This window comes from Garra rufa, chromosome 4, assembly GCF_049309525.1.
Source record: "Garra rufa chromosome 4, GarRuf1.0, whole genome shotgun sequence".
NCBI lineage: Eukaryota > Metazoa > Chordata > Actinopteri > Cypriniformes > Cyprinidae > Garra > Garra rufa.
In genome coordinates, this window is record NC_133364.1 from 23,344,723 (window position 1) to 23,367,207 (window position 22,485).

General features: G+C 34.4%; 1 protein-coding gene across 1 annotated transcript in view; it reads left to right on the top strand.

The window, feature by feature from the left end:
* Positions 1-3,918: 3,918 nt before the first annotated feature.
* acss3 (acyl-CoA synthetase short chain family member 3) overlaps positions 3,919-22,485 on the top strand; it is a 51,456-nt gene continuing 32,889 nt past the window's right edge. Inside the window, exons 1-8 of the mRNA XM_073838277.1 lie at positions 3,919-4,402; positions 6,426-6,570; positions 8,284-8,472; positions 8,593-8,727; positions 11,304-11,444; positions 13,364-13,444; positions 15,594-15,689; positions 19,134-19,285. Of these exons, the coding sequence (XP_073694378.1) occupies positions 4,002-4,402; positions 6,426-6,570; positions 8,284-8,472; positions 8,593-8,727; positions 11,304-11,444; positions 13,364-13,444; positions 15,594-15,689; positions 19,134-19,285 (1,340 nt within the window). The 5' untranslated portion in view covers positions 3,919-4,001. The remainder of the gene's footprint in view (positions 4,403-6,425; positions 6,571-8,283; positions 8,473-8,592; positions 8,728-11,303; positions 11,445-13,363; positions 13,445-15,593; positions 15,690-19,133; positions 19,286-22,485) is intronic.

Consider the following 22,485-nt stretch of genomic DNA (forward strand, 5'->3'; position numbering starts at 1 on the left):
GTTGTAGGGAGTAAAGTGCGTAGCAGTAACTTTTTGAGTTCAAATCCGCCTTTGGCCAAACTTGTTCTTCTGACTTTTCACTTCATACAGTATATGAGATTGGAAAGGCATTTATTTTAAAAATAAAGTGCCTCAAGCATGTTTATTGTTTAGGGTTAGGGGTAGGGGTAGGGAAGGCTTTGTTGTCCCAAAGTGGCATCCATTTAATATTTTTAATAAAAATTATAATTTACACTCAATATGTTATTATTGCATGCTGTTTTATAATGTACTACAATACTGAGGTGCAAATATATGCCACTTGCACTAAGTAGTATAAATAGCATCTAACTTATATTATTGTAAAAAAATTTTACACACTGAATTTATCGTTATTTGCACTTAGCTCAAATAGCCACTGCCTCAATTTAAATCTAAAAAAGTTCTGAAAAAAAAAAACCTTGGTATTTTGCACAAAAAACATTTACTCACATTACAAGTGGTCCTCAGGGAAACTATAAAAAATATAAAATAATAATAAAAATACATGATAATCCCTGCATATACATTTTTCAGCAGAATCCGAGTGTATAGCTGTTTCTTAACCAGCTTTTTATGCTGCCGTTTTGTAGTAACAGTTGGTTACATCATTGTTTTGTGACCAAAAAGGGTAAATGTCACCAGTCTAGCAATGTGCATCATAGAGCAAGATATATTTATCTTATTCAGCTCTATTAAATCCTGAGCAATTCACTTCGTAATCTGTGTACAGACAATCTGCCACACAGGACTAGGACCACTTAGCATTAATCGCCTCAGCCACTCTAATAGAAAACATTGCACAAGCGATTTGTAAATCACATCATCCCTTAACTGCCAGCAAGACTGATGAATGACTCAATCACGGTGTCCAGGCTGCACAGTTAAAATGGGACTACAGTCAGCAATCAGTAAGGGGTATGGACACAGACAGTAGGCATTACTGACTAAAATGGCTGGTAGTCTTGCGAGAGCCATGGATAAGACATTGCCACTGAAAATGTTTAAACTAGGGGTTCACTTCCAGAATGAAAATTTCCTGATAATTCACTCACCCCCATGTCATCCATTCTTTAGTTGAAAGGAAGTTAAGGTTTTAGAGGAAAACATTCATGGACTTTTCTCCATATAGTGGACTTCAAAGGGGATCAACGGGTTGAAGGTCCAAACTGCAGTTTCAATGCAGCTTCAAAGGAATCTACACAATCTCAGCCAAGGATATAGAAGTCTTATCTAGCAAAACGATTGGTTATTTTCTAAAAAATATAAAAAAAGTATATACTTTTTAACTACGAATGCTTGTCTTGTACTAGCTTGACCTAGAAAACCAATCGTTTTGCTAGATAAGACCTTTATTCCTCGGCTGGGATCGTGTAGAGAACTTTGAAGCTGCACTGAAACTACAGTTTGCACCTTCAACCCATTGGCCACCACTGAAGTCCATTATATGGAGAAAATTCCTGGAATGTTTTCCTCAAAAAACGTAATTTCTTTGCTACTGACATGGGGTTGAATAAGTTAATATTCATTCTGGAAGTGAACTTCTTTAATAGCATCTAAAAGGAATAGTTCACCTATCATTCACTCAATCTCATGTCATTCTGAACCTATATGAATTTCTTTCTTCTGCAAAAGGAGATATTTTGCTGACTTTCCAAGCTGTTCATTTCCATTATGAAAGTAGACAGTGAGTGTAAATAGTCTACTTAAATGGAATATCCTAATGAACTATTATTTTTAACTAAATGTGTACATTATGTAGAATACTGAAGAGAAAACCCACAACAGTAATTAAATCATATAGTCATTTAAATAGAGGGTAAAATCCTTAATATTAACAATATTTTACAGATTTTTTAATCTGTAAATTAAGGATAAGTTTATCCCACAATGCAGTGCACTTAATCTGTTTCCAGTATGATAAATAAATGAGAAGTAATAGAAAGAAATAGCTATTATATAGCTACAATAATCCGAAATCAATATTACAGAAAGAGTACTCATATTTTAGCCAGAAGCAACCATTTAAAGTTAAAAACTTCTTAATGATAAATGTGTTTATTACAAATGGGCAGTTTTTCACTTCAGGGCATTGACTGATGGACTAGAGTTGTGCGAATCCATTGGTGAGAAACTGATGTAATGCTACATTTCTCCAAATCTGTTCTGATGAAGAAAGAAACTCATCTAAATCTTGGACGCCTTGAGGGTGAGTCAATTTTCAGCAAAATTTCATTTTTGGGTGAACTATTCATTTAATATTAACCATGAAGATAACTGGAAATTCAGAATTAGAAATGTGATTAGGTTACAGTAAGAGAGAATACAAAAAGAGAGAGACAGGACCCCAGATGTTATAGATGATAATATTAGCAATAAATATCCTGGCTCTATTAGGTTCACTTATTTCCATATTTAAACTGATTGGTTCTAAGCATCTAAAGGCAAACAGTGTAAAGATGGGGGTTCAATACTGTACATGCAGCATGATTCCAATACAATCTCTTTCTGTGTTATTGATTTAACTGAAAGCCAGTGTGCTATGGGTATCCATGAAAAAATCCAGAGACTAGTACTGTAAAAAAAAAAAAAAGTGAAGACAAAAATAATATCTTTATTTTATTTCCTTGCTTGCTTCATCCTTTCAAGAATAGTTTGTAGTGTATTTTCTCAGGGATTATTCCTTCTCCTGTTCTCTTTTGCCTTCAGCTTGCTCAACAGGGTTTTAAGGCAAAGCTGCTTTGGAATAATATTTATTTTGGAAAATACTGTACCAATAAATGTCAGTTAAATTGTGTCTATTTTATTTAGAAGCTATTTAGTGTACAAAAGACTGGCAAGATATTACAAAGTAAATATTTTTCACATAATTTGCTTTTTGCTCCAGTGCAGTGAGAATATAAACGCCAGATTAATTTTGGAGAAAAACATGTTGTCTTTTTAACCCTACATTACACATATTTAGGGCCTCTTAATTATCAATATGATATAATATGCACACAATATACATTCCCTCTGTATTCTGATTGATAGTTTATGCTTTTTAGTACGTGAAAGGCATTTAGTATCAGTTCAAATACTCTGCATTCTTCAAATCATGTCTTTTTGCTGTAAAATCTTGTATATTGTTATTAATACTTCAAGACGAACATTTACTGGATTGCAGCAACATAAGTTTACTTGATTATCCATACATAATTTTTAGAAAAACTATGATAATATGGCATTTAAGGAATGTTGATTTGTAGCCCTCAATCATGATTGCATTGCATTATATATTTTGCCACCCAATTAAAACCACACAGCTTTAATTATAAAACTAAGTATTTGAATATCATCTTACTAAGACATATTAAGATATAGGTATATGCACTTTGGTAAATCTCATTGATTTACATTACAAGCTATCAAGATTTTATCTTTTGACTATATAATTATCAGAAACTGTATCAAATACCATATATTCACTCAGTTTTGGCCTCTGAATATAGCCATATAAGTTTGAAGTATCAAATATAATACTCAGCAAATACTGTAGGCCTATGCAAACTTTTTAGATCTTTATTTGATATATCATATTTCAGGTTTTACAGGTTTAATATCACACATAACAGTATAAATGGGTCTGCATACATGAAAATATATAGCTGCCTTCATGTTTTGTAGTTCTTTGCATTAAAAAGTTAGAAAACTCCTGGTATAGGCTGTTTTCCCAAAAGCATATTAATATGCAGACTATAGCATTGCTTAACATTGTGTTTCATAAATCATGCAGGGGGACCTCAGAAAGCCCCAACATTACGTAACGATCACATTGCATGGGTTGCAGTATCTTGGAGTGGCCTCTGGCTGTGATGTGAAGTATTGAATTATTGCGCAGCCATTTTTGAGTTGAGAAATTTGCAGTTTACTTGTGTCAGCGTTGTTCCTCAGCAAACACTGGAGCTACAACGACGCGATAACGAATAGAAAACACAACAAACATGCGTCTTTACCAAACTTCGGGTTTAAAACACATCTGCATTGGAAATGTAGCGGTGTCTAGAGTTAGAGAAAGTAACAAAAGAGTGAGAGCCGTAAGTTCAAGAAGTTTGTTGGGTCTTAAGTTTTCATGCACAGGTGTGTTTGGACCGTGTCACCTTCAATGGGTAAAGACAAATATCTGGAATGCGTGTAAACCGCTGGTTTATACGCCAAACGTTACTTGTAACACACACAGGAAAGATTTTATTCGTACATTTTCTTCAAAATACACTTATGAAGACGCGTTTGGCCTGGCACGTGACAAACCCGAGAAGTTTTGGAGTGAGGCGGCAGATGGTCTCACTTGGTTTGAACGCTGGACTCAAACTCTGGACAATAAGGATACAGTGTTTCCAAAATGGTAAGTACAGCCTGTACATTAGAGAGCGTTGACATTGCCTTTTGCGTTCAACAGTAACAAAACTGAAGTGAAAGCAGGGGTTTCGGGGTGTCTTTAAAGGGACAGATCACCAGAAAGTGGTGTGAGGGGCAATAACAGCCTCAGTCACCATTCGCTGTCATTGTATGGAAGAATAAATGAAATGAAAGTGAATAGTGACTGAGTCTCTAGAATTCTGCAAACAACAACTTTTGAGTTTCACTGAAGAGAGGGAAAGTCAAGATCAAAGTAGGGGTGTTTGTTAAATCATGAGGGAGAGTAAACGATGCAATTACTATAATATTTTGGTAGAATTGATACAATTGTAATCTTCCTTTTTAACCTGACGCGCTCACTTTTAAAAACGCGACGCCAATGGCACGAGACGCAACAGAGTGACGTCTGACGCATCCGCGTCTAGACCAATCAAAAACAGCGCAGAAGAAACGCATAGAATGCTTTTCGTGTAAATGTCCAGTTTAGGGATTATTTTGTTTTCTAATCTTAGTAACATTAAAGAAGTCAACGAATACATATTTAAGACTTATTTTTCATATCTATTATTTTAGCAGTTACTAGGTTTATGGTGGTAAACATGACACATTGATGTAGGCTATATTTTGCATTTCAAATGTATTACAGCCATATAGTGTCCTGGAGGGTCAAAATGTTTAATGTCTTTGAATATAGAGCAGGTGGGTTAAGTTCCTATAGTAAAAATCCTATTAATTTTCAACATAGGGTAATTAGTTTTAAACAATAATTTGTAAATCTTTAAAGACTGACCTACTGTGAGTTTCAAGGTTGTTAATCATTGGTATATAGCTGTGTTAAAAGCATCAGCTAGTATTATTGCAACATATATTTAAATCATCATGTTTAACAGTGAGATTGTTATTACCTATGATTCTGCAAAGGAAATCTCACCAAATGAACTCTTTAGCTCCTACTCTTGAGCGCCTTCCCTAAGCTTAAATGTTAGTGTGTATATTTACATATAGGCAAAAACAACTAGTGGGGAAAATACATCTGGAACCAAGGCTGCTGAAAAACTGGACAGGCACTGTTACACTTTATTGAAATTAATAATAAGTAGTGCATAATGCTAAATGGAATTTTAATCCAATCAACTTTTAGTTCAGCTATCAAGTTTTTTCACGTTTTTTGCATCATCAATCACCATATTGGTGGAACTAAATGTAAACAATGCCACTGAACTGAACGAAATTAGCATAATTTTTGATTATTCCTCTTGAAAATGGTCAATTATTGTCATGTTTTGGGCTGTACTAATCGGTCAAACCAGGAAAAACATTTGAAGTACTATTGACTGCTGAAAGTTATAACAAATCAAGAGGAAGTGTGCAAAAAACCTGTCTGAGGAGCAAAAGTTGGTTGCAGTTGGCCAAACTAAACCCGGATTACCAGAGCAAGAATCTTGAACAAAAATATTGGTGTTTGTTCTTATCATATCCGGTCGGGTAGGTGAAATATTAGGCTTAATTAATTAATACTGCTTGTACATATCTTTACCACCATTAACTTTAGTTTGTCAAAATATTGCACCTTTTCCTGCTTACTAAATCCTTTTCTACATGATTTAGCAGCTTCCTCCTGTTTTTCACATGGTTTAGACAGCATGAATTAACAGAACAACATATTCAGTAGTACATTAACCGTGCAATCTATGCTGTTGTTTACATCCATGTATCTCCAGTATGGCCACACATACTGGAGAGATGCTGACCAAACCGTGATGTAAGTGCAAAACCCTTTATACATATTTGGCGAAAAACCTAATGGGACAAATGCTTCTGGAACAAAGGCCACTGAAAAACTGGAAAGGCACTGTTAGGCCTACACTTTATTGAAATGAATAATGAGTATTACATAATGCTAAATGGAATTTTAATCATTTTCATCATGATTAAAGTATAATAATTAATTTGACTATAACTTTTAGTTCACTCTTTCTTTGAAAAAAAAAAATCTGTTTTTATTCCAGGTTTGTTGGAGGAAAGCTGAACATGTGTTATAATGCTGTTGACCGGCATGTGGAAAATGGAAGAGGCGATCAAGCAGCTGTCATTTATGACAGTCCGGTTACTGGCACTAAACAGGTCATCACATACAGAGAAGTGCAGAAGCAGGTAAAACACTGAAAATTGTGTCACATTAGCAACATTTGGCAGGCAAAAAAAAAAAAAAAGTCAATAGAGTAGCAATGTATGTAAGGTACAATTTCTGTTTGTCAGAACTCACGTTCACAATGGGGACATTTTTGATGGGGAATTGTTTGGATTCCTATTGAAATTACTGGATGAAAATTTGCCAAACAATGTTAAATGTACCCATGTCTTGAGCCTTTGAAAGCAAGAACCTTCCTCCTCTTCCAAAATGCTGGAGTAGATTATATTCAGTGTCTATAGACCAATTCAGTGTTTGCAAACAGTGATGACGTTTTTTGTGGGAGAAGCCTATGTGGTAGGGCTGGGCGATTAATCGAAAAGTAATCGAAATCGACATTCAGAACCTATAATCGATCAAATTTTTCCAGGTCAATTATTTCAATTACTTTCCCTTTAAAAACACTACTGCATGTGGAGTCAGGTGACCCCACTCCGTTACGTTACATTATTCTGCCGACATGTCGATGGACAGCTTAAGCAGTATTTATACCGTAAAAAGTATTTAGAGGATATACAAGAGTAATTTTAGAAGAGATACTGCTTATTTTCTACTTTTAATATTTATTATTAATTTACAAATAATTTATTTTGTTTCCAAACGTGCAAGTTATTTATTTTCACTAGTTTAAGAAAAATGTGACTTTTCGTTTTAAGCAATGTGTGATTTTATTTCAGTTGTTCAACACTTATGTTCAATAAATAATCATAGATAGTAGATAGTGTGTGCACCCTTCATTCAAAAATCTCTCACTTGTAATATGTGAGCATATTTACTGTACAAAATGTGTCAGTGAACTATGAGGGCAAAAAATATATATATTATTTAAATATAATTAAATATAAGTTTATTAATGAATAAAATAATCGTTCATTAATCGTAATCGGGTTAATATGTTCAATTAATCGAGATTTTGATTTTAGGCCAAATCACCCAGCCCTACTATGTGGTGGCAGAAAATAACCGTTTTCAAGTAGCAGTCAATGGAAGTCATGGATTAAAAGAATAAAAAAGGTCAACTTGAGTTGATATTTAAAAATTCTGACTCTATTCTCGCAATTCCGAGATTATAGTCTCACAAAAAAAATCTACTTGTCATTCTTATTTTTCCCCTCGGCTCTGAATCATAAGTTATATCCCACACTTTGGCTTTTCTTTCTCCTCAGAATTGACAAACTCACTATTGTTGAGTTAAATCATGTTATAAAGTCTGAAATACGAGATATAAACTTGCATTTGTGAAGAAAAAAGGTCAGAATTGTGAGATAAAATAGGTAAAGGTTATGTAAACCGTTATAGGTTTAAATAGTATTTCATGCTCTAACTGTAAAGCTAATTCAATATGTCCCCTATGAACTGCATTTATGAATATTATGTAGAACTATTGTTTAAATCAAATTTATGCTTTAAAAGTAGTAGGTTTCATCCATTTAGCTTCAAATGGCAGCTTTGATGACAGTATTCTTTAAAAATGATTTGCATTCTGATTCTTACATCCAAAGACAGAACAATACATTTTTCTCTTGTTCCATGGATTTGACCCATTTCCCTCCACTTGTTACCAGTGTTTTTCTGCCACCGCAATACGTGCACAGCTGCAAGTGATGTAACTGTGACGTCTATTCCAAATTGGTCTGTTTTCTGTTGTTTTGATTAATATGTTTGTCTGTTTGTAGGTGTCCAGGTTGGCTGGTGTCCTAGTGAGGCATGGAGTGAAGACAGGTGACCTGGTGGTGATCTATATGCCCATGGTTCCTCAGGCCATGTTCACCATGCTGGCATGTGCCCGTATTGGTGCCACCCACAGCCTCATATTTGGAGGTTTCGCCTCCAAAGAGCTCTCCACCCGCATCGACCATGCAAAGGCAAGCCATTGTTTGTTTTTTTTAATGAAAATTAATAACAAAAAACTATTTTTGCAAACGCATATATCTGCTGAGATGGCAGAATCCAGTTCCCCTCCTAAATCATTATTTCCCCCGCAGCCCAAGTTGCTGGTGACAGCATCATTTGGCATCGAGCCGGGCAGAAGAGTGGAGTACATTCCCCTGGTAGAGAAAGCTCTGGAGCTCAGCAGTCACAAACCACACAAAGTCCTCATCTACAACCGTCCCAGCATGGTGAGCTCCCAGAAACCCGACAGCACCTGGACGCCAGTCTCATTATCAAACTGGCACACTTTCTGCTGCCTATTAACTGTTAAAAGAAGATAATGCAGTGAGAGAATAAAAATGCAAATGCAGCCCCCTTTCTAAAACAGAGTACCTCTAAATTCAACCTTGACGTCCTCTTTTTCAAGGAGCCTGGCACTTAACCAATATCAGCCACTGTAGGAGGAAGTTAGTCATTTTTATAGCTGCAATAACATTCTACTTAAAAAATTATTAGGAAATCAAATGTTCAAAGCTCTTGCCGTTTCGACAAACTCTAGAGTCTTTTTCCAGTTTTAATGTTTCTTAAATGAGTTTTCTCATGTTGCTACATCTAGAATCAGAATGTTGATTTCACAATGCAGGGAATTACTTAAGCTTCATCCTGTGTTGTCATGGAAACTGTTAGCAAATAGCTTTTTGATTTTTCAGCGGTTTGGGATACAGGATGAATCCCGCTTGGTTGGTGAAGATGAACACATCTTGGAAATATTTGAGTTTAAATCATATGCGAGGGGAGAATTTACCACAATCAAAAGTACACAGTCAGAGTGCACATTGTATTTAGATGATTTCTCCATGGCTTGATCTTATTTATGGAAGATTTTGTATTCAGAACTACTTGATTGGAATTAAAACACATCTAAAATGTTTATTCAAATTGCCACAAGTATCAAAACGCACAGTAATCCAATGAAACCTGTGTATTTTGAGATGTGGTGGTGAAGTGAACCCCCCAAGTAGTACATATGACATTTTAAAAAATGGGATTGCCTGAAAGAAAGGTAGGAAAAAAGAAGTCATACAGCTTTGAAACTACATCAGTGTGCATAAATCATGGCAGGGTTTAATTTGTTTAGGTGAATTATTCATTTTAGGCACTTTACACTGTAGATTTGCTCTTTGGACTTCTCAAAAAGTTGCATCTGCTTGACTGTTTCTATTGTTAACTAAAACTAAAAGTAAGGGAAAAAAACATAATTTTAACTGCTGTATTTTTGTGTTTACTTGTTTTTTTTATTTTGCATTAAAACCAAGTAAACCAAGTTTTATTTTGCATTTGTGTAACTGTTGTATTATTCCAACTCTCTGTTAATTGAAATAAAGTTAAAATAAACTATGAGCTATAAATATTAGATACTAGGCACACAATATTAGATACATTTCGAAAAAACAAAAAAGATATGATAAATAATATGATGAAATTTGATCCCAAGTACAGCAAAAACAGTAAAAATGTAAAATATTTTTACTATTTAAAATAACTGTTTTCTATTTGAATATATTTTAAAATGTAATTTATTACTTTTTATCAAAGCTACATTTTCAGCATCATTACTCCAGTCTTCAGTGTCCATGATCCTTCAGAAATCTTTCTAATATGCTGATATGCTGTTCAGGAAACAATTATTATTATTATTATTATTATTCTCATCAACATTTAAAATAGTTGAGTACATTTTTTTTTCAGAAATCTTTGATAAATAGATCCAATGGTCAGCATTTATCTGAAATAAAAAAGCTTTTGTAACATTATACATACTATACAATTCAAAAGCTTAGAGTGAGTATCATTTTTCGTTCTTTCTTTCTTATTTTGTGTCAAAGAAATTAGAGAAATAGCTATATTTAGCAAGGATGCTTTAAATGAAAATTAAGTTATTTTTTTTTTTACAAAATAACTTTCTATTCATCAAAGAAACCTGGAAATATTCTACTTTAGCCATTTTCAACATAATAATCAGAATATTAGAATGATTTCTGAAAGATCATGTGACTGGAGTAATGATGCTAAAAATTCAGCTTTGAAATCACAGGAATAAATGACTTTTTAAAATATATTCAAATAGAAAGTTATTTTAGTAATATTTTACTGTTTGCTGTACTTTGGATCAAATAAATGCAGGCTTGGTGAGCAGAAGAGTTCAAAAACTATTGACTGGTAGTGTATGTAATCTGTTATAAATTTCTTGTATTTTTGGAACCCAGGTGTGCCGACTTTCTTCTGTTTTTATAAACAGAAAGGTAGAAATGTAACTTTGTTGTCTGAACTGAAATAAGTAATAAAGTTACTAACTGAAATGAAACTAAAAAAAATCTAAAATAAAGATGAATTAAAACTTAAAAAGAACTAATAAAATTGACAAAGCACAACAAAATGAATAATGATAACTGAAATGAAAGCAGAAACTATAAGTATAGAAGTATAAAAATAATACTGAAGTAGTAATGCTGTGAGTGATAGTCCACCCCAAAAATTCTGTCATCGTTTACGCACCTTCATGTCATTCCAAACCTGTATGACTATTTTGAAGAATGTTGGTAACCAAACAGTTGTAGATCGCATTGATTCCATTTTTTGTCTATATAATGGAAGCCATTGGGGGAAAACTATTTGGTTACCAATGTTCTTCAAAGGATCTTTTTGTGTTTTGCAAAAGAAAGTCAAACAGGTTTTGTAATGACATGAGGTGAGTAAATAATGACAGAATTTTCATGTTTAGAGATCAATCTCTGATCATTCTAAAGGTGTTTTTTCCCCACAGGAAAAGGTGTCTATGCATCCTGACCTGAGTTTGGATTGGGAGGAGGAAATGGCCACTGCCCGCCCTCACGACTGTGTGCCCGTGCCTGCTAATCATCCTCTGTACGTCCTGTACACCTCCGGCACTACTGGTACTCCTAAGGTGAATTCTTGTTTATGACAGAACACAGCGATAAAGCACGGAGCTGAGGGAAAGGATGAAATTGTTTACTGTGGAATAGATCCATTCTGTCAGGGGCTTTGTTTATTGCATATTGTGTTAGCTGGAGATCACGAGCTGTACGCCTTTATAAACTCTCTTGTGTATTCAAGATAAAAAGGAGGGTGCTTGTTTTAGCATGAAGTATAAGGCCTGTGGGTGTTATTTTGCTGTAGACTTTTTGCTAACAAAAAAGTAACAAAAGTAGCATGGCACTGTTATATGTTTTGGCCACGTACCTGGAAGTACCATGTAAAAACTCTTTGTTTGTTTTTTTAGATTAAATTTAATGATCCTGTATTATTAAAACATCATTATTGGAAGTAAATTTAGGAAATGTCCGACTGAAATTACATGCTTTTTTAAAAGTGTGTCTTACATTTAAATAATCCTATATTGCTAAAATGTCATCAACATCAACATCTTCAATCAGAAGATTGTTTAAAATACTTGTTTTAATGATATAACAATACTTGGTAATTAAAAAGTACTATTTACATATATTTTTACAAAAACAATCAAATGGATAATGCTACTTTTTTTCTGGAAACATATTTAAATGGTCATAATCTTCAAATAATATCTACATCTGCTTACCATAGGACAGCGTTAATGTACAAAAACAATAAACTCCTAATTTAAGGTATCATGTTTTGTCATGATGTGAATACTTACTGATCAAATTCATTGAAAGAAACCCTGAAAGCGCCTCTCTTTGCTCTTCCTGCAAATTGCCGTAATTATTTTAATAAGCAGTATTTTCGTCGCAGCTGGCTTGACTGGGTACTTTCAAGCTACGGGTGGTTGTGTCTTAAATATCCTGTGTCAAGATGAAAATGCCTTAAAATCATTGCAGCATTCACAGTATTGCTCCGCCAGAAGATAATAATTGAAAATATATTGTGAATAATTAATCATATATAACCCACTCCTGAATGTCCAGGCAGATGTCCAGGCCACTGACCCTCTGCTCTCTTTGAAAGTCTGTTTGCCATTCTGCTTGCTTGTTCTATTATGCTTCCACCTCTAAGTAACATTTTATTTTGTCTATTTAATATTGTCTGAGAGGTGAACAGCACCTTGGAGTTTACATTAGCATGCCTCAAGTGCTGTTCAATCCTTAGTAACTCACTTTCATATGTACACTGACTGAAAAAAAGGCAAGAGAAGACAGTACAAGGAGCACAGGAGGAAGTTACAAAGCCTGAAGGCTGAGCGAACAAAACACAGCTCTCCACTGAACCAGACTCCAGCCGGTATGAAATATCTAGCCCAGGGCAATGCTGCCCTGTACATAAACCACTTGCTAATAGGCCGTGCTCGCTCGCGCACACACCTCAGATTTAAGTGTTTGGCATACAGGATCTAATTACCCTCTTATAACTCAAAATGGTCCCTCAGTATCAACCCTCAGCCTGATTGGCTAATGATTTACTGACAGTAGGGACAAAATGAATTGTAATATGAATAATTAATTGTATGTTTTGTTTAATCGTGTATACTTATGCCTTGTTGTTGTTTTTCATGCTGAGCTTGGATGAGTACAATAAAATACATACATAAACGAATATAAGATGGAATAATTATTTACACGAATAATACAAATATAAAATAAAATGAAGGTTAACTATATTGCTTTAATATTAAAGTGAAATATATTATGGAATATTATGGAATAATTATATGTATACATTTTCTTACTTTCACTCGTGAATAAAAAGTTGAACCACGGGTGCGCCATAAAGAACACTGAAAGGTTCGAATTTAATGACTTTCCATATTTGGGTAAAAATTCCCAAATTTAAATGTTATTGGGGATTTAAGGAATAAAAAAAAATGTATTCCTCTTTTGCTCTCATCAGGGTGTCGTCAGAGATTCAGGAGGATATGCCGTGGTGTTGAACTGGACCATGTCCAACGTTTACGGACTAGCTCCTGGTGAGGTAGGTCATGATCTGTGATTTTCACAAAGGGTCATGTCATGACAAATGAAGTTGTTCTTAAAGGAGACTTTTTATGCCCCTTTTTACAATATGTAATACAAGTTTCAGGTGTCCCTGTCTATAAAGTTTCAGCTCAAAATATCTCACAGATCATGTATTATATCATTTTGAAAACCTATTTTGAGTGGAAGCAGAAACACACTGTTTTTGTGGATGTCCCCACCCCTTTTTCCCAAATAGGACTGTGCCTTTACAGCTCGTACCTTGGATACTTTGCTAAAAAACATCTCTTTGGTTTTGATTATCATGCCTATTGCGTTAAAATCATATTTCAAACTCACATTTAAACTTCTGATACACGGTGCACAGAAAGCAACTGTCAGACAGCATATGAGTACTAAACTAAGTTCTCTTTCATGTCTTATTGCACTTGAACTGTCAAATACACAGCCTTTGAGGCTGGGACTCTAAATAGTCTTCTGTGCTAATAGTGTTCTGCAAACAATCGAACAGTTAGAATGCTTTGCTTGAACTTATGCCATGGCGTTAAAACTGGTTCACAAAAAAAAAAACACAATGGCACAGTGGGTGGAAACATGCAGATTAATGGGCAATATTATAATAACATCCCCTTTCTACATCACAAGGGGGAAGAAATCTGAGCGGCTCATTTTTTCACAAGCTTGCAGAAAATGACTCACCAAAATTACCAGAAAAAAAAAATTAGGTAGATGCACCTGGGACCCGATTATAGCACTTAAACATGGAAAAAGTCAAATTTTCATGATATGTCACCTTTAATTAAAAAAAAAAAAAAATTATATATATATATTATATGTACTTTGAAAAAACTTCCTCCCCACTCAAAAAGTATGTTAGTCTAAAGGTTCATTGAAAAGCAGCATTATACGCATTAAACCTGCCTCTCTGTTTTTGCAACTGTAGGACTGTATGGTACATGAATTTTTGCAGGCAAAATCCAATAATTTCAATAGGAATCCACATCTGGAGTTTTGCGTTGGGGCGAAAGATTTCACTATACGCACATTTTGCAGGGGGTTAAAGTTGGTCATGTAAATTTCTCAAATTGACCAAAAGAAAACACAGTTTAAAAGTGACTTCTGTATGAGTTGTGCTACATTATTAGCAATAGACAATGTACCTTTTTAATTTCAAAATTCTGCCAAAATTTCACTAATAGCACAATAATTAGCATCTTTGGAAACAAGCGTCTTAAGTTCATTTTTAACCACCTTTTCGTTTGTTTTAGTCCAACCTGGTTGACCCTGTCAAAATATAATGCTGTTTTTGCAAACAGACACTTATCAAAAGATGGGGCATCATAAAACAGTGTTAAACGTCTTTGTGTAAGAAGAAATTGTTCGCTAGGACTGGGTAAAAAAATATTTGATTTTAATTGATTCTCGTTTTTACAAATTTCGATTAGTCTAGCCTGTTTTCATTTAACGAAAGGAACATTGTAGCACACCTCCAGTCCAGTAAATAGCAATAAACTTCATGCTTTGTTACTTTTGATATGAAACAAAGTTCAGATTTCAAATTCTGTTCATTTTATTACAATATTCAAACAATAAATGCATTTTTTTGCTGTGACAGATTGCTATAGTGCCTCACTTTTAAAGAATACCGCACACATAACTGATCGTCTCTTCCACTTTAATACCACTTTCAGCATGAAATAGACATGAATAAACATCCGATGGTACAGTATGTTAAAAAACGACTACAACTTACAGAAATCTGCATCATATCTCATGTAATTGCTCATTCAAGTCGTTCAACCGCGGAAAGATGTCAGTATAAAAAATAATCAATATGGAATCTAAATCTTCGAATCACAAGCTTGTGGATAGAAATCAATCGAATCCTGAAATTTGTGTTAATAGCCAGCCCTAATGTTTACATTGTTCCTTAAAGGAACAGTGGCAAAAAACTGCCTGTTTATGGTAAAGGATCTATGTGAAGATTATTTTAGAAACATTGTTTGTGTTCACAGAATACTGATTGCATCGGAGACGAAACAGCAGGGTAAAATGGTGCTAAATGTATGGCATGACCCTTTAAAAAAAACTTTTTGCACTGTCTCGCACTGTTTAACCTACACATCTCTTTCATCTCTCTCTGTCAGGTCTGGTGGGCTGCGTCTGACCTTGGCTGGGTGGTTGGCCACTCATATATCTGCTACGGTCCACTTCTACACGGCAACACCACTGTGCTCTACGAGGTACGGGACAAAAATGTACAAGTGTGAATGTGTTACAGCATTTGACCTATGGACCGCACCAGCTAGCACTCATTTATCTGCGTTTGTGGTCTACCGGATCCTGACACTCATGCTGGACTGAGCTCTCCTAAGTTGTGTGTACTGTGAATTTTTTCTGGCTCTAGCAGTCTTTTCTCTCAGGGATTGAGTGCAAGGATGAATGGCTCTCCACAGCAAACTTCCTGAATCACTAGCTCAGTTTAACTTTGTTGTGCATTCGATTTGCTGTTGCTTTTCATAAGCTTGTGTACTGTTACTAGAGCAGCTCTCATAGTTTTAAACTAGTTCTCCTCACCGAGATCACAGCATGAATACTAAAATCATTTGCACTCAATGGGAGGTGATCAGAGTGTGTTTGGTTTCTTGTCAAGGTGAATTCAGCATTGGCGTCGCCTCTGCTGATTAGATGTGTTGTCTCGCTCCACAGGAGAAAATGGAAGATGCTCACAGAATTTATTAGTCTGCTGTAATGGAAGTTTGATTTCAACAGATCTCTCATACAATGTCAATATCCATAGCAGAAAGCCTTCAGTCTGTTTTCATTAATGTCTTTTGTAATTATGCCCATCCAAAGTAGATTCAAGGTTATTAGTTTTATTCTATTTTATTCTGTAGACATGCCAAACCTGGGCTTATTTATTCAGCGGTGGAGTTTGCTAAGGAAAGGCTTTAAAAATTTTTGATGCCAGTGAATCAAAATATAATGATCCCCTTGCTTTGTAAAATATTCATACTGTGTAAGAAAATTGTGTACTATTACAAAGACAGTATGTTAACACAGGTCTAAAGCCATACATTTTTAAAGTAATATCTTGGAAATATTTATTATTAGTTCAAAATAATATTAATCATGTAGTTTGAAGTTTATTTACTTTTCTGCTTAGCAATACTGAGATCGAATTATAGCAGAAAGTACACTGAAAGATACAATTGCATGAAAAAACATTATAAATATATATATAAAAATATAAATGTAAGGGATAATGTACATCTAGCTGGTTGTTATCGCAAAATATCGCTCGGGTTTAAAGAAAATCTCCAAACTGAAAATTTTCATCGTTAATTCATCCTCATGTCTTCCCAGATCGGTAAAGATAGTTTTGAAAAGTGTGTTTTCCATAAAATGAAAGTTAATGGGGTCCAGTGTTGTTTGGAACCCACTGTTCCTCATAGTGCCGTCTTTTGTGTTACAAACAAACCAGTTGGAAATGAAATGAGGGTGAGTAAATGATGACAATTTTCAGGATAAGATGACAGGAGTGTGGGCTGTTATCTTCTAAGCAGTCAGTCATCATACTGTTTTCTCCCGGTGGACTATAAAATGGGCAAAACAACAACAACAACAGCAGCAGCAGCAGCGTAATATTAAAACTATGGGCTATGGGCCAGTACCACCCAGATCACACTAACAATAACCAATTAGCTCTCCAGCAATAACCAAGAACCTTTAACAACCATGTAGCAGTGCACTGAAAACCTTTTAGAACACTTTAACAAACCCAAAGAAAACATGCACAATACCCTACACTGAAAAAATGGGTGTATGATTTATTTTAAAGTGAACCCTGGGTATTAAGACTTGAATGGCTTAATATAATGTAAATTATGTGTCTTACTGAAATATGTAGTAGAAAACCCATGAAAGATTTACATAATTTTTTTAAAAAATCCATTGTTTCATTCATATTTTGTACTATGGGGGCGCCATTATTTTTGGTGACGTGAAATGGTTGCTCGTTGAGTGCTACCTGTTGCTATTTTTACAGTGACACAACTTGAAAAAAATCATTTGAAAAACAGGATGGCATCTAGCGTTTCTTGTCTCTGCCATTTCTAAGCTTTTCCAGTAGCTGTGGTCTACTAAAAGCCTGAAAGGCATCAGGACTAAAGTGGAGAGAACAAAGTCGCAGGTCTTTAGGAAGTTTTATTCGTCCACAGGCATCTTCCCATTGTTTTCTCCTCTTCTTATCGCTAGGAAAGCAGTGAAGACTTGCATTGCTTCTCTTGTTGCCCTTCAACTGAAAATTGCAACCAAAAGCCGCACAATGTGGCATTGTATCAGTGTTTTATTCTCAGAGTTGTATTGCGGTAAAAATAGCAACAGGTAGCGCCAGTAGCTCAATGAGTGCAACCTTTTTAAATCGCCAAAAATAATGGCACCCCCCATAGTCTAAAATATGTATAAAACGATTTTCTACTATGTATTTCAGTAAGACACATAATTTACGTTAGATTAAGCTATACTAGTCTTAAAACCCAGGGGTTCCCTTTAAAACAATTTTCACTTAGAAATGTCTGGTGAATTCCACAAATAATTACAAAGAAACAACAAATAACATTGAATTGAAAATGAAATTTGTAAGTTGAAAGACTGAACAGTATTTTCTTGTAAAACATACATTTTTCAGTGTACTGTTGGATAATTTATATTACATAAAAAGAAGTGATTCAGTGGGGAAAAACAAATATTAAATGCCTGCCAATTACTGATTGACGCAGACGTGCGACGGATGCAGATTGTTGTTTTGTACATTGTAAATCAAGCACAAAGCTGTTTTCTTGTTCAGTTAAATAATTATTCTGTGCCAGGCGTTGTTTTTTCTCTTCACTTTCCATATTTGGAATCAATCACTCATAGACCTTATCTTTTTGTTTCTATAACAACACCCAAATGTCACAATAATTACTCGTTTTCTTTGTTCAAAGCTTGCCCAAGACATATCTAAGTCTATCTCATAACTTTAAAATTGATTGGCCTTTTTTTTTTGTACACCTCACTGAAACACACATAAACGCTGTTCTACAAACAAGATGAGAGATTCATGTGTGATCCGTTTGATTTGTCCCCGCTAATATGAAGTCCTTGTTTAGTTTTGAAAGCATTCTCTCTCTGAGAAGCGTGGCAGAAACATGAATATTTGAACAGCTCTGTGTTGTGAAATGCTACTTGAGTGTGCAATCTCCTTGCAACAGTCTTATTCTGTTTCTTTGCCCATACGTTTGGCCCATCTGCCACCCAGGCACCTTTCCAAGCCACTCTCCATTTCAAACACATCCTTGATTTAATATTCACTCCCCAACCGCTGCAAATGCCCATGCTGATCCAGTCTTGACACCAGAAGACTTTTGTGCTCTTCCAAAATGTTGGAAAAACTGTTATATTTGCAACAAAGGGCTGCACAAAATATTGAACTTTAGCAGCTTCTGTAGGAACTACTACAACTTCCTCTAGGACATATTTTAAACTCTCTATTTGGAAATCTTAGTCATTTTGCTAAATTATTTAGTTTAAACGTTAATTGCATAATATTCATTTCTAATGATATTAATCTATTTCATAGTTTATTAAGATTTTGTTCTATCGTTTATGCATCCAGATGCTTTAAGCAGTTGTTTTTTCTGCAGGGCAAACCTGTGGGGACTCCGGACCCCGGGGCCTTCTTTCGTGTGATGTCTGAACACGGGATAGCCTCAGTGTTTACTGCTCCCACTGCTATCAGAGCCATTCGCCAACAAGACCCTCAGGCAGAACACGGGAAACGGTACCCACTCAGTAGGTAACCACAAATCTGTTCCTGTTCTGATAATAGCTCACAACATGTAACATATGCAGTAAAGCATCTATAAAGAGTGTCTTTTATTTTTCTATCAGTGGTGACTGCACAGGAGTCCCTTCAAATTTTAGGGCATGTTTGTGTGTGTGTATATACACTGCCGTTCAGAAGTTTGGGATCAGAAATCAATTTATTTCTGTGATGCAAAGCTGAATTTTCAGCATCATTACTCCATGAGTGTCTTGAGTGTCACATGATCCTTCAGAAATCATTCTAATATGCTGATATTATCAATGTTGAAAACAGTTGCACTGCTTAATATTTTCTTGGAAACTGATCATTTTTCCAGAATACTTACTGAATAAAAAGTGCAAAAGAACAGCGTTTATTTCAAATTTGTGTTCTTTCTTTTTGAAAGAAATTGTTACTTTTATTCAGCAGGGATGTTGAATTAATAAAAATTGTATTTGAATAAACGCTGTTCTTTTTAACTTTTTATTCATCAAAGAATCCTGAAAAAAATGTCACAGGTTCCAAAAAATATTTGGCAGCACAACTGTTGCCAACATATTATTAATATATAATAATAATAATAATAATAATAATAATAATAATAATAATAATAATAAACAGGATATTAGAATGATTTCTAATCATAAAGATGTGACACTAAAATCAATAAATTATATTTCAAAGTATTTTTATATTTTGTATTTTATATTATTTTATGTTGTAATAAAATTTCACAATATTACAGTTTTTTTCTGTATTTTTTTTTTTTAAATAAATGCAGTCTTGGGACTTTAAAAATTAAAAAAAAAAAGTCTAACTGATCCTAAACATTTGAACAGCTGTGTATATATTATTTTGAAAGAATTATGGTCACCAAGGCTGCATTAATAATTGACAATTTATAATAGATTGTTTTCTATTTGAATATATTTTCAAATGTATTTTATTCTGATGGTGGCAAAGCTGAATTTGCACGATCCTTCAGAAGTCTTGCTAATATGCTGATTTGCTGCTCAAGCAACATTTCTTGTTTTTTTCTTTAGGAGACATTAAGATAATGTAAATAATTCCAAATTTTTGGCCGTCAGTGTATATACAGTGGTCCCAAGATTTTTTTGGACACATCAGTCACACTTAAAGGGATAGTTCACCCCAAAATAAAAAAAGCTGTTATTAGTTACTCACCCTAATTTTCTTCCAAAACTGTAAGACCTTTGTTTATCTTTGGAACACAAATTAAGATTTTTTTTAATGATGTCCTTATTACCTTTCTAGACATTGAACCTGTTCTAATTATTAACAGTTGTTTTTTTTATTAACAATTATTAACAATTAGTTAGTCATTAATTTATGGCCGAGTTTTCATTTTGGGTGAACTAACCCTTTAAGGATATCTGAATGTCATTGCTTTAGAAAATGCTACTTTCTTCCAAACAAACTTTTCAGAACTACTTTTTCGAACTTTTTTAACATGAATAAAAAGTGGGACATATTCCAACACTTTTTGTCCTTTTTTGAACAACATGTCTGTTGCTTCATATTTTTCAGACTTCATTTTGTGAAATATTTAGTTTGAAAAGCATTCTTGTGCTATTTCTTTACACTAAATGCTATGTGTTTTGCTGCTTTGTTACATGTTGTAATTGTGACTTATGTGTCTAAATACTTTTTGAGACCACTCTATATATAAAATATCCATCTTGGTCCAGTTAATTGTTCTTCTCGAATAAAAGTGTACAATATTACACATTACTATTGCTTTGTTTGTCTGTTTATTTTTCGAAAAGTGGTGAATTATTTATTGGACACCTGGATTTTAGTCTGTATGCTTTCTTTCCCACACAAAAGTAAGACTTATTTATTAGCTGATTGGGTAAGGTCTCAAATGGATGGGACTTGACAACAAAGAGCCAGTAATGTTAATGATGTTTTCAGTAAGTAACCATGTTCAATATGGAAAGCAGAATTAAAATTTTAGCTTTCATAATCTTGTCTTTTGTGTTTTTTTTTTTTTTTTTAATATTACAAAAACAGTTCAGAGCTTGGTAAAGTCATTACTTTTTTGTTAAGTCATTTCCCAGCTTAGTTGCAGTTTAGGGAGGAACATTGTATACAGAAAATATAATAGCTCTAAAATTTTTCATTTTATATTAAATAAATGTAAAAATAAATAAATAAATGTAATTATTGTTATCAGATATTATTGCTTTGAGAATCTTTAAATGTCTTGAGGCGTAGACACTAAACAGCCCTAGTTTAATAAAAATGCCATTACAGTGTTGATTCTGCTGGGGATGTTGCTTCTACAAACACCATGTTGCTGTTTGTGTGGCAGTGCGTTGGGAGGGAAAAAAGTGCAGTTACCATGGTGATAGTAACGGATGTGTTTCAATAAAGCAGTATAGAGCTTCTATACATTGGTTAGGGCTTTGATTTAAGCTAAACACATCTGCGTTATAGAGCAGCAACTCCTTTGGTTCTCTGTACTCAAATAATACTGTGCAAGTAATAACTATTCAGTGCTCGTTTAAAGGCTCAGTCACATGGCCATTAATCATTAACATAAATGTCCAGTTAATAGATGATTATGAAAACTCACACCCCAGAGAAAAAAGAACCACTGATTTCCAGGAGTAAAGACACTTTTACCCTTTTATCCCTGAGATGCATCTACAATGTTAGTCAAGTTTCACTGGGCAAAAACAGCTGTTTGCAGTAGAAAATCCACATAGTTTCATACACATTTTGGACTGTGGGGGATGCCATTATTTCAATGACGTGAAATGGTTGCACTCAGTGAGCTACTGGCGCTACCTGTTGCTATTTTTACCACAACACAACTCGGAAAATAAAATACTGATACAATGCCACACTGTGTGGCTTTTGGTTGTAATTTTCAGTCTAAAGGCCTTTCCACACTGAGTGCAATGCGAAAACGTGAGGCGAATTGCCAACGAATGGTGCTTTCACACAAAGGCGCAAACTGATTTTTCGCCTTCTGCTAATTCACACCTGCACGCTAGGTGGCGTCGACCAACAATGCAGTTTTCATCAGATATGTATCTTGTATATGGATTTAACATCATCCGCTGCTCAATACACAGCATTAACTTAGGATAAATAAAGTTTGGTTCAACGCGAGAAACACAGACTGTCTATAATGCTTACAAGAAAACATCTTAAAATATAAA